At 41.0% G+C, this 14458-nt stretch overlaps 2 protein-coding genes across 5 annotated transcripts in view; one reads left to right on the top strand and one right to left on the bottom strand.

The window, feature by feature from the left end:
- The window catches only part of ATP8B1 (ATPase phospholipid transporting 8B1), a 110770-nt gene that overhangs the window by 23203 nt on the left and 73109 nt on the right, over positions 1-14458 (bottom strand). For all 3 annotated transcript variants that reach the window (XM_082417949.1, XM_082417950.1, XM_082417951.1), the window contains exons 7-15: positions 12783-12855; positions 12598-12668; positions 10898-10980; positions 10619-10777; positions 10365-10453; positions 8095-8285; positions 5285-5493; positions 3892-3935; positions 3101-3257 (exon numbers count right to left, since the gene is read on the bottom strand). In XM_082417949.1, the coding sequence (XP_082274075.1) occupies positions 3101-3257; positions 3892-3935; positions 5285-5493; positions 8095-8285; positions 10365-10453; positions 10619-10777; positions 10898-10980; positions 12598-12668; positions 12783-12855 (1076 nt within the window). The remainder of the gene's footprint in view (positions 1-3100; positions 3258-3891; positions 3936-5284; positions 5494-8094; positions 8286-10364; positions 10454-10618; positions 10778-10897; positions 10981-12597; positions 12669-12782; positions 12856-14458) is intronic.
- LOC309639982 (uncharacterized protein) overlaps positions 1-14458 on the top strand; it is a 90653-nt gene that overhangs the window by 64973 nt on the left and 11222 nt on the right. Inside the window, exon 3 of one of the 2 annotated variants that reach the window (XR_014251946.1) lies at positions 1-2744. The exons of the other annotated variant lie outside the window; for it this stretch is intronic. The gene's annotated coding sequence lies outside the window, so the exon portion shown is untranslated. Of the gene's footprint in view, positions 2745-14458 lie in introns of those variants that run through there. 2 annotated transcript variants of the gene reach the window in all.

The raw sequence follows: 14458 nt of genomic DNA, 5'->3' as shown, positions 1-14458 counted from the left end.
ACTAATTTGTGGATCACGGAACTGATGCAAATAAAAAAGATGCTGAAACAACAAACTCCATCTCTCATTATCCTGATTCCATAGCTTCATCTGGCTGATAATCTTCTAGTCACCAGTCTTGAAACAAGTTACGTCTCAGATTGACTATCCACCCCCCCCCCCATTTGTTACTTTCTCATCCTTCCCAAAGACTCCACGCTAACCCAGGTCCTCAGTTTCCTCACCCATCTCGTGTGTCCCGGCTCCAAACTCCTAAAACTCAGCTCTCTAATCATAATCTCATGGTGCATCCCAACTTAAAGGGCTTCAGGTAAAGAAAATGCCTCCAAGCCTTTCGAACTCTTCTCTCCCATGGACTCTGCAGGAGGCAGGAGGCTGCGATGGCCCCAAGGTGTGTCTCCCCACCCCGTGTACACATACACTTTCTCCCAGTGACTCAAGCAAACTCTAACCGAGGTACTGCTGGGAAGGGATTTTATTGATATAATTCAGGTCCAGATCGGGGTTGACCTTAAGATAAGGAGATTATCTGGGTGTTCCCAACCTAACTGGGTCAGTCCTCAAAAGGGACGGGGCTCTTCCTGGGGAGAGAGATTTGAAACATGAAAGGGGTTTGATGGAAGGGAGATTCTCCACTGCTGGCTTTGAAGACAGGGGGAACCATGTGGCAAGGAAGGAGGGAGGCCCTGGGAGCAGAAAGCAGCCCCAGCTGACAGCCAGCAAGGAAATGGAGACCTCAGTCCTACAACCACAGAGAACTGAATCCTGCTCTCAGCTTGCAAGAGGATGCTGATCTCCAGTTGACAACGTGGCCTGACCTTGATTCTAGGGAGATTCTTAGCAGAGAACTCAGTCACGCCATGTGCCCAGACTTCTGACCTAAAGAACTGTGAGCTAATGAATGGGTGATTTAAGCCACTGACTTGTGGTGATCCACTACAGAGCAACAGAAAAACCAATGCAGCTTCTCCACACTCAGCCTCCATGTGCCCTCCATGTACTCAACACTTGGGCCACACAAACCGTCTGCTGAGCATACATGACAAGATTCTCACCTCTCACTGTTGATGTTATGCATAATAAAAGATAAGCCAATCTCTACTATTCTTGTAAAAGAGGGAAAATGAGAGTGCAAGAGCAGAGGCACACCAGCATGGTGGAGTGGAAGGACAGAAAAGGACATTCGTTTGTATGCTGGGCTGATTAAAGTGGAGAATGCATATGACAAAAGGGCACCTTTTGCTCTCTCCAGAATGCACATGTGTATCTATATAATGTATCATTGTGTCCATAGGTGACAAAATACCTAGCTTTCATTAATACTGGACAAATTTGCTGTAAGAAAGCTAGCACAAGCTGCATTTAAGAATGCTGCAGACTTGGAAACAACCTAAATGTCCATCGACAGATGAATAGAAGATGTGGTATATATACACACTGGAATATTACTCAGCCATAAAAAAGAATGAAATAATGCCATTTGCAGCAACATGGATGGACCTAGAGATTGTCATACTGAGTGAAGTCAGAAAGAATGACAAATATCATGTGATATCACTTATCTGTGGAATCTAAAATATGACACAAATGAACTTATCTATGAAACAGAAACAGACTCACAAACAGAGAGAACAGACTTGTGGTTGCCAAGGGAGAGGGGGAGGGTGGGGGAGGAATGCAGTGGGAGTTTGGGATTAGCAGATGCAAACTATTGTATAGAATGGATAAACAACAAGGTCCTACTGTATAGCATAGGAAACTGTATTTAATATACTGTGATAAACCATAATGGAAAATAATATGAAAAAGAATGTACCTACATGTATAACTGAATCACTTTGCTGTATAGCAGAAATTAACACAACACTGTAAATCAACTATACTTCAATTTTTTTAAAAAAAGGTTAATCTAAAAAAAAAAGAATTCTTCAGAGGAATCTACAAGTCAGCTTGCTTGTACCCGTGCAAATGCACGTGAATTATGCTCCTTCAAATGAAAAAGGCACCTTCAGGAGGCCTAGGCTTTGGGCTGCTAGTATTTCAAACCCCAAACATATCTGAATGTAAAAAATAAGTTTTCTCTGAAATTATTTTGTAGTAAAGACTGTCCAAGTTTAAAGTCCACTTATCATCCAGATAAGGTTTGACTCTTCATAAATATTAAGTAATCAGATAGTGAGAAGATTTTTATTCTTCTGTTATAATGCAAGAGTCAATCATTTATTTACTGATAAGATTTCAATTCCAAAGTGATAAACACATCTGGAGCTAGAACTGCGAAGGAGATGTATATTTCTGGAGGCCAGGAGCCTGTTTCATGGGTTGCTGGCTCGTATACCATCTAGTGGAAGGGGCCCACAGATAGTCATCGTTTGGGTGGAGATTCGACAAACTTGTCATGCACACAACTCTTTTTTTATTTTTCCTTTGGACAGTAATATTTATTATTATAGGAAATATGTATACACCTTGTTATATTTGTACTTTGAGTTAATTTAGTGATAATTTGCAATATGCTATGTGGATTCAGACTGCAGTCATTTGAAACTTTACGTGATATACCATCATAATTCATATGACCCTGTGATTCTAAAGTTTAAATCTCACCAGGTTGAGATGGGAATTTTCAGAAGTCATTTACTTTGAGGGTATTTGGGTTCTCTGAAATATGTGACAGGATCCCTGGGAGAAAGACTTTAAGACAGTTGCAATGCTATCCATTCACTTCTTTTCCCCAGAGGGGGGGAAAAAAAAGGACTCAGGCGACCTGGTCTAACTGTTTTGTCAGCTGGCCCTCTGGGTAAACAGACCAATCATTTTCTAGGAAGAAGAAACCTTATATCAGAAATGCCTTTTGCAGGATATCTCTGGCAAAGAATTACCTATGGGAAATAGAACCCAGGATCTAGAAGGCAAGGCTCCGTGGAGTATGCCATGTAAGCCATGCACTTCTCGGGGGTATAAAATATCATAATTGAAACCTAATTGTAACACCTCTAGTTCATACAACTCTTTATGTGCATTTGAGTCCCAAGCACGAGTTCCCCGTAAACTAAAAAACACTGGTCCCCAGTGTCCGAGATGCGAGAGCCACACTCACCGTCGAGCCTGTCCACCATGACCGTGTGGCACACCGCCAGCAGGAAGAAGAACTGTCGCACTTCCGGCTCCTTCCCCAACTGGATTTGCTCGATGAGATAATGGTCATAAAATACAAGCTTCCCATCGGAATACATATTCCAGCTAAAATCCACTGGCTGAAAGAAGCAGAGGAGGAAAAGTCACTGTGATTTAAAACAAACTTGGGCTTCACAAATGATAGGAACTTTTCTCAGAAGCCGTGTCTTCATGCAAGTATCACCTTAGGATTTTAACACGTTCTGAAGTGTCAAGAGGCTCACATCTGTCTTAACACAGCTTGTTGTGAGTTGAATTGTGTCCACCCAAAAAGATATGTTGCCCTAACCCCTGGTACCTGGGAATAGGACCTTCTTTGGAAATAAGGTCTTGGTAGATGTAATCAAAATTAGGGTATACTGGATTTGGGGGCCCTAATCCAATGACTGATATCTCTATAAAAGGAGGGAAATCTGGACACAGGCAGAAGGCCATGTGATGACACAGGCAGACTTCTGAGTGTTGAGTCTGCAAGCCAAGGAATGTCAAGGATTGCAGGCAACCACCAGAACCTAGGAAAAGGCAAGCAAGGATTCTGCCCTAGAGTCTCCAGAGGGAACGTGGCCCTACTGACACCTTAATTTCAAACTTTTAGCCTCCAGAGCTGTGAGGGAATACATTATTGTTGCTCTAAGCCACCCATCTTATGGTAGTTTGTTACAGCCCAGGAAACTCATACATAACCCAAGAGATCTCCTAGGTGAAAGGACTCACCTCTATTTTGCTATGACTGTTCTGAGAAGCATCCCGATGGTCTCCTGTGAACAAACAGGACAAAACAAATTGAGTCAATGGGTCTCGAAGCCTGTTTCTGGACAGCCCTCAAATTAAGAATGGTTTTTCAAGAGTTGTAAAAAAACAAACAAAGCATAACAAAGAAGATATTTGATACAGACCATATGTGGCCGGCAAAGGCTAAAATATTTCCTATCTGGCTCTTTACAGAAAAAGTTTGCTGGCTTCTGGTCTAGAGGTTCAAATACTGGCAAATTGTGTCCCTCGACACTGCAATCTCCTCTGGGGCCAGAATCACGTCCTATGAAGTGCTTTACCCCCGCCCTCCCCCAGCTCAGAAGGAACCACCAGCACGCAGAGGAGAACCCCTTCCTCAAGCCCTCAGCATCCCACCTTCCTCACTGATGTTCTGGGAAAGTACCATACACAGCACAAAGTTTCCTCCAAGTGGAAAGCATATGATGTTATGCTTACAGCTTTTAAAAGAATTATATCGTTTTTATTTAAAAGTTAGAGCACCCTATTTGAATACAGCCATTAGCCTTGTTATTTTTATAAATCTATAGCACATTTCAGAATATCAAATGGAAATCAAATTTTAAAATATAATTGCGGTGAGATACACATAACATACAATTTACCATCTCAACTATTTTTGAGTGAACAGTTCAGCAGCACTAAGTCCAATCACACAGCTGTGCAGCCATCAACACCATCCATCTCCATGGCTCTTTCATCTGGTCAAATTGAAACTCTGTACTCATTAAACGCTAACTCCTCATTCCCTTCTCTCCTCAGCCCCTGGCAACCACCATTCTACTCTCTGTCTCTATGAATTTGACTCCTCTAAGTACCTCAAATAAGTGGAATCATACAATATGTGTCCTTTTGTGCCTGGCTTATTTCACTTAGCAGAATGACCTCAAGGTTCATCCATGTCATAGCAAGTGTCAGAATCTCCTTCATTTTTAAGGCTGAATAATATCCCATTGTGTGTATATACCACATTTTCTTTATCCATTCATCCACTGATGGACACTTAGGTTCCTTCTAAACCTTCACCATTGTGAATAATGCTGCTACGAACATGGGTGTGCACATATTGCTCAAGTCCCTGCTTTTGGTTCATTTGGGGTGCGCACCCAGGAGCAGAATTGCTGGGTCACATGGCAAGTTAAATTTTTGGGGAATGTGTACCTATTTCTGACTCCTGACCTCCCCACACGTGTGATCCCAACACCACCAGTGACGCTGCTGCAGATACATCATCAGAATGACCACCAGGGCTCTGAACTGGGAGGGGAGCCACTCTGGGAAGGCAGCCTCTGGCCACACATGCCCAGGGACTGAGTAACTAACAGCTTCCACTCACCGTAAATTTGCCCGTTGATGCAGCATTTTTTAAAGGTCATGATGTTCTGTGTGAGCGTCCCTGTCTTGTCAGAGAAGATGTAATGGATCTGCCCGAGCTGCTCATTCAGCGTGGTGGTTCTTGCCTTCGCGGGCGTGTCTTTCTCAGGATAGTACATCTGCAGGTCCCAGTTGATGAAGTAACTCTGTCCAAGACGAATCACTTCCACGCTAGGAAGACAAAAGATTACTTTTGATCGAGCTCTCAGATATGAGTGGCAGGCAGTGGATCTTGTCCTAACTTTGTGCCAGGAGCGAGCTGCTTATCTATTGCTACAAAGAGACAAGCCCTGCGGTGACCCATGTGCCCAGTCTCTGGGTTCTCCTGACCAAACACATCTTTCTCCAGCTTCAGGGTCAAAGCGTCCTCTCAATGTGATTTCCTACTCACTCCTGAGCACATCTGGCCACGGCACCCCACATTCAGAACATGCTGCCCACACGGGTGACATGGTAACACTGCAGGGGGCACCCCACAATGTGACAGCTTCTACTCTTTTCTCTCATTCCCCATCGCACTCAGAGACAACTGGAAAGGCATGTTCACCTTTGCCCTCAACTGGAGGACAAAGGGAGTGAGGGTCCACTAGGTTATACACCCCTGTGTACTCTCAAGTAGGACAAAGGGCTTTTGGCAAATAACCCCTAAAGCATGGTTTTTTCCTAAATTGTTTTTTTTAACCATTTTTTAATTGAAGTATGTTGTGTTAGTTTCAGATATACAGCAAAGTGATTCAGTGATGTATATATATTTTTTGAGGAATATGTACCTATATTTACATATTCTTTTTCAGATTCTTTTCCATTATAGGTTATTACAAGATACTGAATATAGTTCCCAGTGCTAAACAGTAGGTCCTTGTCATTTATCCATTTTATATATAGTCCTAAATTCTTATAAGGTTACAGAATGTCCTAAATACGATATTCTAAAAGGATCATTTCCATTTAAAAACTATAACTGATTAAATCTATCTCAACTATTTAAGAAAGGTGCTTACACATCCAGCAACTGTTAAGTGGGCAAAGGATGTGTCTATAATAAGCTAAACAGATGGAAAAATAACTCCCTCCTTCTCTCCTCCCTTATGTATTTCCTGAGTGCCTACTATGTACCAGACACCATCCTAGGTACAGGGGACACATCAGTAAACAAAAGAGACAAAAACCCTGCTCTCAAGGAGGTTACCTTCTAATGGAGATGGATAAATAAATAAACCGGTAAACACACAGTATATCAGGTGATGAAAATTCTCTGCAGAAAATCAAAGCAGGGTGAGGGACTGGAGACCGACAGGCAGAGGAAGTGATGTTTAAGAAAGAGAGGGTCAGGAAAAGCCAGGGGGATAAGGTGATTTTTGAGCAGAGACCTGAAGGAAATGAAAGAGCAACCATGTAGATATGGAGGGGAAAAGCATGTTACAGGTGGAGGTCAGAGCAGGCACAAAGGCCCTGTGGCAGGCACTGGTACGGCTGAGGAATTCAAGGAGGCTAGAGATGAGGGAGTCCAGGGAGTGGGTAGAGATGCTGGAGGTTATGGTTGGGTGTGGAGGGCAGAGGAGCAGATCACATGGGCCTTGTGGGTATAGTGTGGCTTCAGTGAGTCTATTCTGAATGAATAGACTGTAGGGTTAAAAACAAAGCAGAGATACTATCTGAAATGACCTGATCGATTTATAGTTTGAAAGGACCTTTACTTCCAAGAGAAACAAAGAAAATCATATTAGTCACATGACGTGACTTTTTAAACCTAAAACTACATATACGGTTTATTTCATAACATACATTTTTAGATAGAGACAAAATAATCTGTATAATAGTTCCCCTAACAAAGGTAAAACTCATCTCAGTTTTTTTTTTTTTTTTTAAATAACTGCAAACACATGGCTCCCCAGGGCTTTACTTCATGTTAAAAGAACAATAGTAACTACCTGTAATAAAATTAAAAATAAAACAAATGCACATGTAATAAAATTAAAATAAAGTAAATGCTTCTAATTACAGGTGTGCATGTGGCCCTATATGCCTCTGGGCTATTACTTATTGGAACTAAGAGGAGACTCTGAATGCTGGATATATTTCAAGGCACAATTTCTCTCCCAATGGTCGAAAGTTCAATTGACCAGGGATAGTGAACTTTGATATTAAAAAACGAAAAAGTAAAAAAAGTCAGAAATATCACAAAACAAGGTGATGACCATTTGTCAGAGATACGATCCTGACTCTTATCGCGGTTGAGGTTGAGATGAGAAACACAGAACATTTTGAGAGGTTGACGGTGGGCAGGGAGAGTGGTATTCCCATTAGAAGGCAGCATTCAGGAAACCCAGTGAGTTTTGCAAGCAATAGGTGTAGCAGGTGGTAATAAGGAAGACACAGAAAAGAGGTTAGGAAGGCTCCTGAAAAGGAAAACAACCAAGTTATTCCATGATGTTCTAAATCTTCACCCAGCTCTTTCTGATGCTTGGGCTTTGGAACCCACCAAGAAGGAATCTTGCCAAGCAAGTGACTAAGGAGTAGAGTTTGATCTCTGAATCTGGTAGCTGTATCTGTCAAGAGGTCGAGATAAAAGATGCTGTGTCTGGCACAAAGTAGACACACCAACGTTAATTTCCTTTCCCCGTATCACCCTCAATTCTGAAATGAAAGCTATTTTCTTACTTGTTCCTTATGACCTTTGAAACAAGAATTACTAGAGTTGAAGGTGTTAAGTTGGGAAGATGTACTGTGTTCTTCCATTAAAGCGAAAGGCCAAAGAGAAGACAGCCTTACCTGACGTAGAGAGAGATGGGCACCAGGGTATTCAGAACAATGATGTAGCCCCAGAAATTTAGGAATCCACGATAGGAGGGTGTAGCGTCTTCTCCATCGTAGAGGTACCAAGAAAAATTGCCAATTTGAGCTTCCCAGTAAGCATGGCCGATGGCAAGACCCGCAGAAAGCAAGATAAGAACAACAAAGATCTAAAAGACATTCAACAGTTAAGTTTATTCTAAAGATGCATTGTCGACCCCATGCATTTTATAGACGCTAGTTTATCTTATCAATACTTTCCTTATGTATGATAATTTAGTAGTCTGTAAAAACAACACACTTAAAATAGAAACAGTGTCATAAGAATGCTTTGAAAGTCTACTTATTTCTATGGTTGATTGATTTATCCTACATACCACATATAAGGTGAGGTTTTGTTCCCAAAATTATCTTTCAGAAGAGAAGGTGGTATCTTATATTCAAATCTTTAAATATTCTCATATTATTGAACATCCTCTCAATTACTTTTCCTTTGAACAATAGCATGCTGTCTGGGAAAGACACCTTACCTTAGCGTGAAACAATTTCAAAGAATGCTAAATTGGGATACGTATAGCAAATGTTTGAAGGAAATGATTTTTTAAAAAAAGGCAAGGAAATTTCACCCAGATTTGGGTAATTATTCCTGAAGGTTTAATGATCACTTAACGTTTAAGATCCTTTAAGAAGTCATACAGTAAGTATTCTGTTGTGGAAATTGAGCATATACTTAAGGGATGAATAAAAAAGTCAACAGCCCTAGTGCTAGTTGGGTATTTGTGGGTAAGAATAAAATTTCCAGGGGCAAATTTAGTTTTCTGGACACAGATTCCAAAAGTGCTATATTTCAAAAGAACTTGGCACAGAGGAGAGATGCTGAGCACCTTGTGAAGAGATGATGGGCGTCTTGTGAAGGCTCACGCCACAACCAAGACAATGACATGGAAGATGCGTCAGAAAAGTTCAAATGAAGTTTTCATGAAATGTGAGAGCAGGGAAAAACGAATTGTCTCTTAAATTATTATATTACTTTTATGTAATTTTGAATATGTATATGCAATTGAAGTACTGTAAGTATTATAAGTCTCTAAAAGTTTACGTATTCAAATTAAACTAGATCAGATTGATCAAGATGGCGGACTAGAAGGACCTAGAATTCACCTCCCCTGTGAACATACCAAACTAAACTAAATACCTGAAAAAATTTCTCATTGGCAAACTGGAGGACTGCCTGATATTTAGGGCCACCCTACATGCAGAACAGTTACCATAGCAGTCCTGAGACTGCTATCCTTAGAAGGCCTGTTTGCAAGGTTGACTGTTGGCTGGCTTCTAGGAACTTAGATTTTGGAAGGGTTTCCTGATTCCTTATTTCTTATTCTCTGATAAGAATGGCTCATTGTGCCTAACTATTTGTGTAAAACAATATGTTTTATGCTGAATACCCACATTCCTTTAGGGAGTCTGAAATTTTGGTACATGCCAGGCAGATAAGTGCCTACACAACCAGACCCCAATAAAACCCGGGCACTGAGTCTCTAATGAGCTTCTCTGGTATAACCAACACTTCACATGGGCTGACACAAATTGTCACTGGGGTGGATTAAGTGTGTCTGGTGTGTATGACCCCACTGGGAGAAGAGTCTTGGAAGCTTGTGCCTGGTTTCCTCTGAACTTTGCCCCATGAGCCTTCTCCCTTTGCTGATCTTGCTTTGTAATAAGCAAGAATTATCATAATAAATTCTAACTATAAGGACAACTATACACTGAATTCTATAAGTCCTCCTAGTGAATCATCAAAACTGAGGGTGGTCTTGGGGACCCTTGAGAGACCTTATACCTAAACTTGCCTTATATTTGGACTCATACAGTACATGTTGGGGGGAAAAAAAAAAAAAAGGTTGGCTTTTAAGAGAACTATCCCTATGGGAAACTAACAGCAGTAAAATCAACCCTACCTTGACTTCAGGAGCCCAGTCCCACTAACTTATCTACGGCTCCCTGGTTTCCCAACTGATCACTCATCAACTCAGGGTACCCAACAACTGAAATTTACATTCCCAGGGAGATCCTCCAATTAGAAATGTAGCGTTTCTGAGAAAAGGTGAGGGAATCTCCTCTCCTGCCCACCCCCTCCCAACCTTGGTGCACCTTGTGAAATTTTCTACTTGGCCTACGGAGATAAGACGTCTCTGCGTCAACAAATCTAGACCAAAAGACAGCAATATACCAAAACAGAAAATAAGTACCGTATACACCATGTAGTTCATCAAGTAATCAATTTTAGTTCTTTTAAATCTGGTTTTCCCACTATTCTTCATTATTTTAGTGTCAGCACCTAAAAATGGAAAATTCAATATGATCAACAATTGGGAAAATCAATTCACTAGCATGTCAATAAAATGACTCTTTGGTTTCAACAGAGAAAGGACATAAAATCAATTTCCTCCTTTAAATCTTTAATGAGCCTACAGATCAATTTCCCAAGAGACTCAGAAAGTACCTGCAAAAATGACCAATCCATGGCAGAAATCAGTGTTCCTGATTACACAGCCGCGTAACAAAATTTTATCAGCATCCAAAGGAAAACTTGTATTTCTCCAAAATAGTGTTCCTGTAAACTTATCTAGTCGGTTATTCGGTTCCTCACATTCAATAAAACCTTTTAAAGGAGATATGATCTACATAAGTACTCACATATGAAAGATTTTCTGGTTTTAATTAATACGGACTGAATCAAGCAACGAAAATTTGAAACAAAGTAAGACATGTTTGCACAAACCATCAAATGCTGCCAATGAATTTTCTTTTTGGAGATACTGGTGTGTGATTTCAAGTGCCATTTTGAACTTTAAATTGGTTTCTCTAAAGGAAGAGAAAAAAAATTAAATGAACAAATTTCAGAGTTTGAAAAGGAAGTTAAAGAAAATTGTACAAAGTAACATTAGGCACACCTGGAAATGAAAGCTAAATAATTAGTTTTTTCTATTTTCAAACTCTCTGTTCACTTGGGAACTTCAGGTTTGGATGAAGTTATCCCCTGAACTAGACAAAAACCCCTGACCCGGGAAATGTTGGCCCCCTTTGCTGTTTGTTACAGTGAGGCAATCTGGGTAGGACAGAGGTACCCAGAAGCTTCCTTTCCCTCTTCTTACTAACTTAATTCTTACCACCAACCTGAACTATCAAACTGCTGTTTAAAAACATATCTTCTAATATTTAATCACACTAAGATAATTCTACAAAACATATTTGTGTTTGAAAGGGTCAAGACTCTATCAACTTAACATTTTCTAGAGTGAATAACTGGATCCTATGTCTTTGAAAGATTAATTCTATCTAAAAAAGGACATGGTCACCTTACCCCCAATATTTGGCATGTCCCCACCGCAGTGGAAGGCTAGGCACACGCAAGAGGACATGCAGGGCCAGGCTGGGCACACATGCTCTGGAAAGCAAGCCTGTCTTACTACGATGAATAACTTTTTTCAAGTTCCACAAATACTGACTGGGGATTTCCACGCACTAAGAAGTGGACCAGTGGTTCTCAACTTTCCATTCTGTTTGCTCTGACAGAGCATTTTATATCTTTGTAAAACTTTAGAATCTCTCATTCACGGGAATAAGAGCTGCTTTACAGTGAAGGTTGAACAATCAACGGACTGATTTATAGAGCAAAGAAAGCCCTCGTTTTTACTCAGATGATCTCAGCTCTCCATAAAGAAGCTTACGCACATCTAGGGTGTGGGGAAAGGGGTTTATGCCAGAATGGGAAACACAGGCACTGGCCTTGGGAGCGAGCACAGGGGAGCAGCACCCCAACTCTGCCACCCACTGTGTGAACCTGGGCAGGCGACCTCACCTCCAGTGCCTCAGTTTCCTCACGGGTAACTTCGAGGTAATAATAATATTGCCTCATGGGGTTGTGGAAAAGATTAAATGAGCTACCACGCAAAACTAATGCAACCTCCATACGTATACCGAAAACCGGTCAAAATGGTCAAAAATGGAAGTTTATCTTTTCAAGTGGTAGCATAATAACCAAAACCAACAAAGGGGGAAAACGGTTCACTGGCAAAGAATTCAAAAATCTATTCTTTTTTTTCCAAAACAGACACTAATAGTCATTCATCTGTGTCTGTACACTGCTCAGCAGCTTACAGAGGGCTCAGGCATACACTGTGTCATCAAACCTGCTACTTTCCCTGAAAATGGGCTTTCAAATATGGCGATGGAATGGGCAAAGAGAAGTTGGTCTACTAGGGAGTCAGACCATTGTTGTCTTACTGTGGGTCCTTCTAGGTACTAACAAGGCAAAGACAAAGAGAGGCTGGTCTCCTACAGAGGTTGCTGGACAGCCAGCAGGGGGTAGAGGTAAGGCCAGACCTCAGGGCTTCTCATCCAGCTGCACAGCTTTCAATGTAACAAAGGTTAGCCTTCCAAAGGTTAGCTTTCCAACAGGCCCACCTAAGACCCACCTACCCGTCCAGTTCAGCCGTTTCCACGTAGCAGAGGCTGTTAGGTTCAGAGCTGGACAGCAGCAGGATGTCAGCCTGTTTGAAACAAAACACACCAATAACACAGAGAGACCCCGACCCCCGAGGCAAAACTGAGCACCAGGTCAGATGTGAGGACAAGGAATGAGACAGCAGAGCTTGTCCACTTACTGGGATGAAATCATTTTTTTTCAGACGAATGACATCTCCGACTTGAATCTCTTTCCACTTGGCAATTTTGAACCTAAATATTAAAAAGAATGATAGTTTAGTGGCTTTTTAAAGTTACTGGCAAGGGATTTGGAATTATTCTGTCCGGAAGCCAAAGATTCTGGGAAAACATATACATCACAGGGAAAAGGTCTGCCAAAAGTTCAGCTGTCTGATGATTAAGGGGTCACAGGATCATCTTCTCCTCTGAAGGAAGTAACAATGGGGGTGCTGACTTTGATGTGTCCTTTCCATTCTATGTTGTATAACTGAGGGTCAATGGGGGCTCCTTACATGTGTGGGAAGGAGACACATGCCACCCTTCTGTTTCTGCTCATGTCCTGTGCTCCCAGCCCTTCTCCTTCCTTTCCTCTCAGTTATCCATCACCTGCTGGTGCCAGGACAGGGATGCAGTATGGCTCCCACATGGGCCACCTGGAGTGCTGGCCTCCTCTCTACTGTTTAAAGTTATCTTTTTGATGAGTGTGTACCCCTTTCCTAATGAATCTCCTAAGGATACTGATAAAATAAAAAGATTGCTTCCTTCAGTATTAAATTCTACTGGAAACACCCATTTAAATGTTTAACAAGTCAACATTTTTTTAAAGTTTTAAAATATAGTATAGGAAGACCTCGGAGATACTGCAGGTTCAGTTCCAGACCACCACAACAAAGCAAATACTGCAATAAAGCGAGTCATATGAAATTTTTGGTTTCCAGTGCATATAAATGTTACGTTTACACTATACTGTAGTCTATTAAGTGTGCAATAGCATTATATCTAAAAACCAAATGTACGTACATTCTTTAAAAATACTCTATTGCTAAAAAACACTGTCATCTGAGCCTTCAGTGAGTTGCAATCTTTTTGCAAAAGCAACGTCAAAGATCACTGATCACAGATCACCATAACAAAAAAATAATAATGATTAAGTTTGAAATATTTCAAGAATTACCAAAATGTGACAGAGACACGAAATGAGCAAATGCTGTTGGAAATACGGCAACTTGCTTGATGCAGGGTTGCCACAAACCTTCAATTTGTTTAAAAAAATGTAGTATTTGTGAAGCACAATAAGGCAAAATGCAATAAGGTAAGGTCTGCCTGTTGTCTGTTTTAAAGGTTTTCATTATAGAAAAGATATCCCTAACAGATATTATGAACCTACCACAACTAATAACCTTAATTTTTTTGGAGGCAGAAATCCAATTACTATGTTGGTCCTCCCATTAATTTATGGATAAAAGAGACCTGGAGATTTAAAATACATTTAAAATATACGCTTATACCCCAGTTTCCCCAATTTTCCAAGAATTTAACACACAATTTTTAATCTCAAGATTTTTCTTAACCTGGCTTATCTTTCACTAAGAGGAATGGTAGTTAGTTTACATTTTAATATTTCTGAAATGATCAATTAGCAATGTGTGTGTGGGTCTCAATTATAAATGAATAAGTTAAGCACCTTCTTGTCACGGCTCTTCAGGGGTATTAGAAGCAATTCCGTTTGACTCTTCCACTGTGATGTCCAGTTTCCCCTTGGGAGACCCCTGTCACTTTGCCCCACGGATGCCCAAGTCCCCATACACGGGCTGTCGGGGCCACAGTCACGCCCGATATGCACTCCTAACCCCAA

The sequence above is a fragment of the Balaenoptera physalus genome (assembly GCF_965194825.1).
Source record: "Balaenoptera physalus genome assembly, chromosome: 12".
Classification (NCBI taxonomy): domain Eukaryota; kingdom Metazoa; phylum Chordata; class Mammalia; order Artiodactyla; family Balaenopteridae; genus Balaenoptera; species Balaenoptera physalus.
The sequence above is the reverse complement of the archived record's forward strand: the minus strand, read 5'-3'. Positions and strand labels throughout refer to the sequence as shown.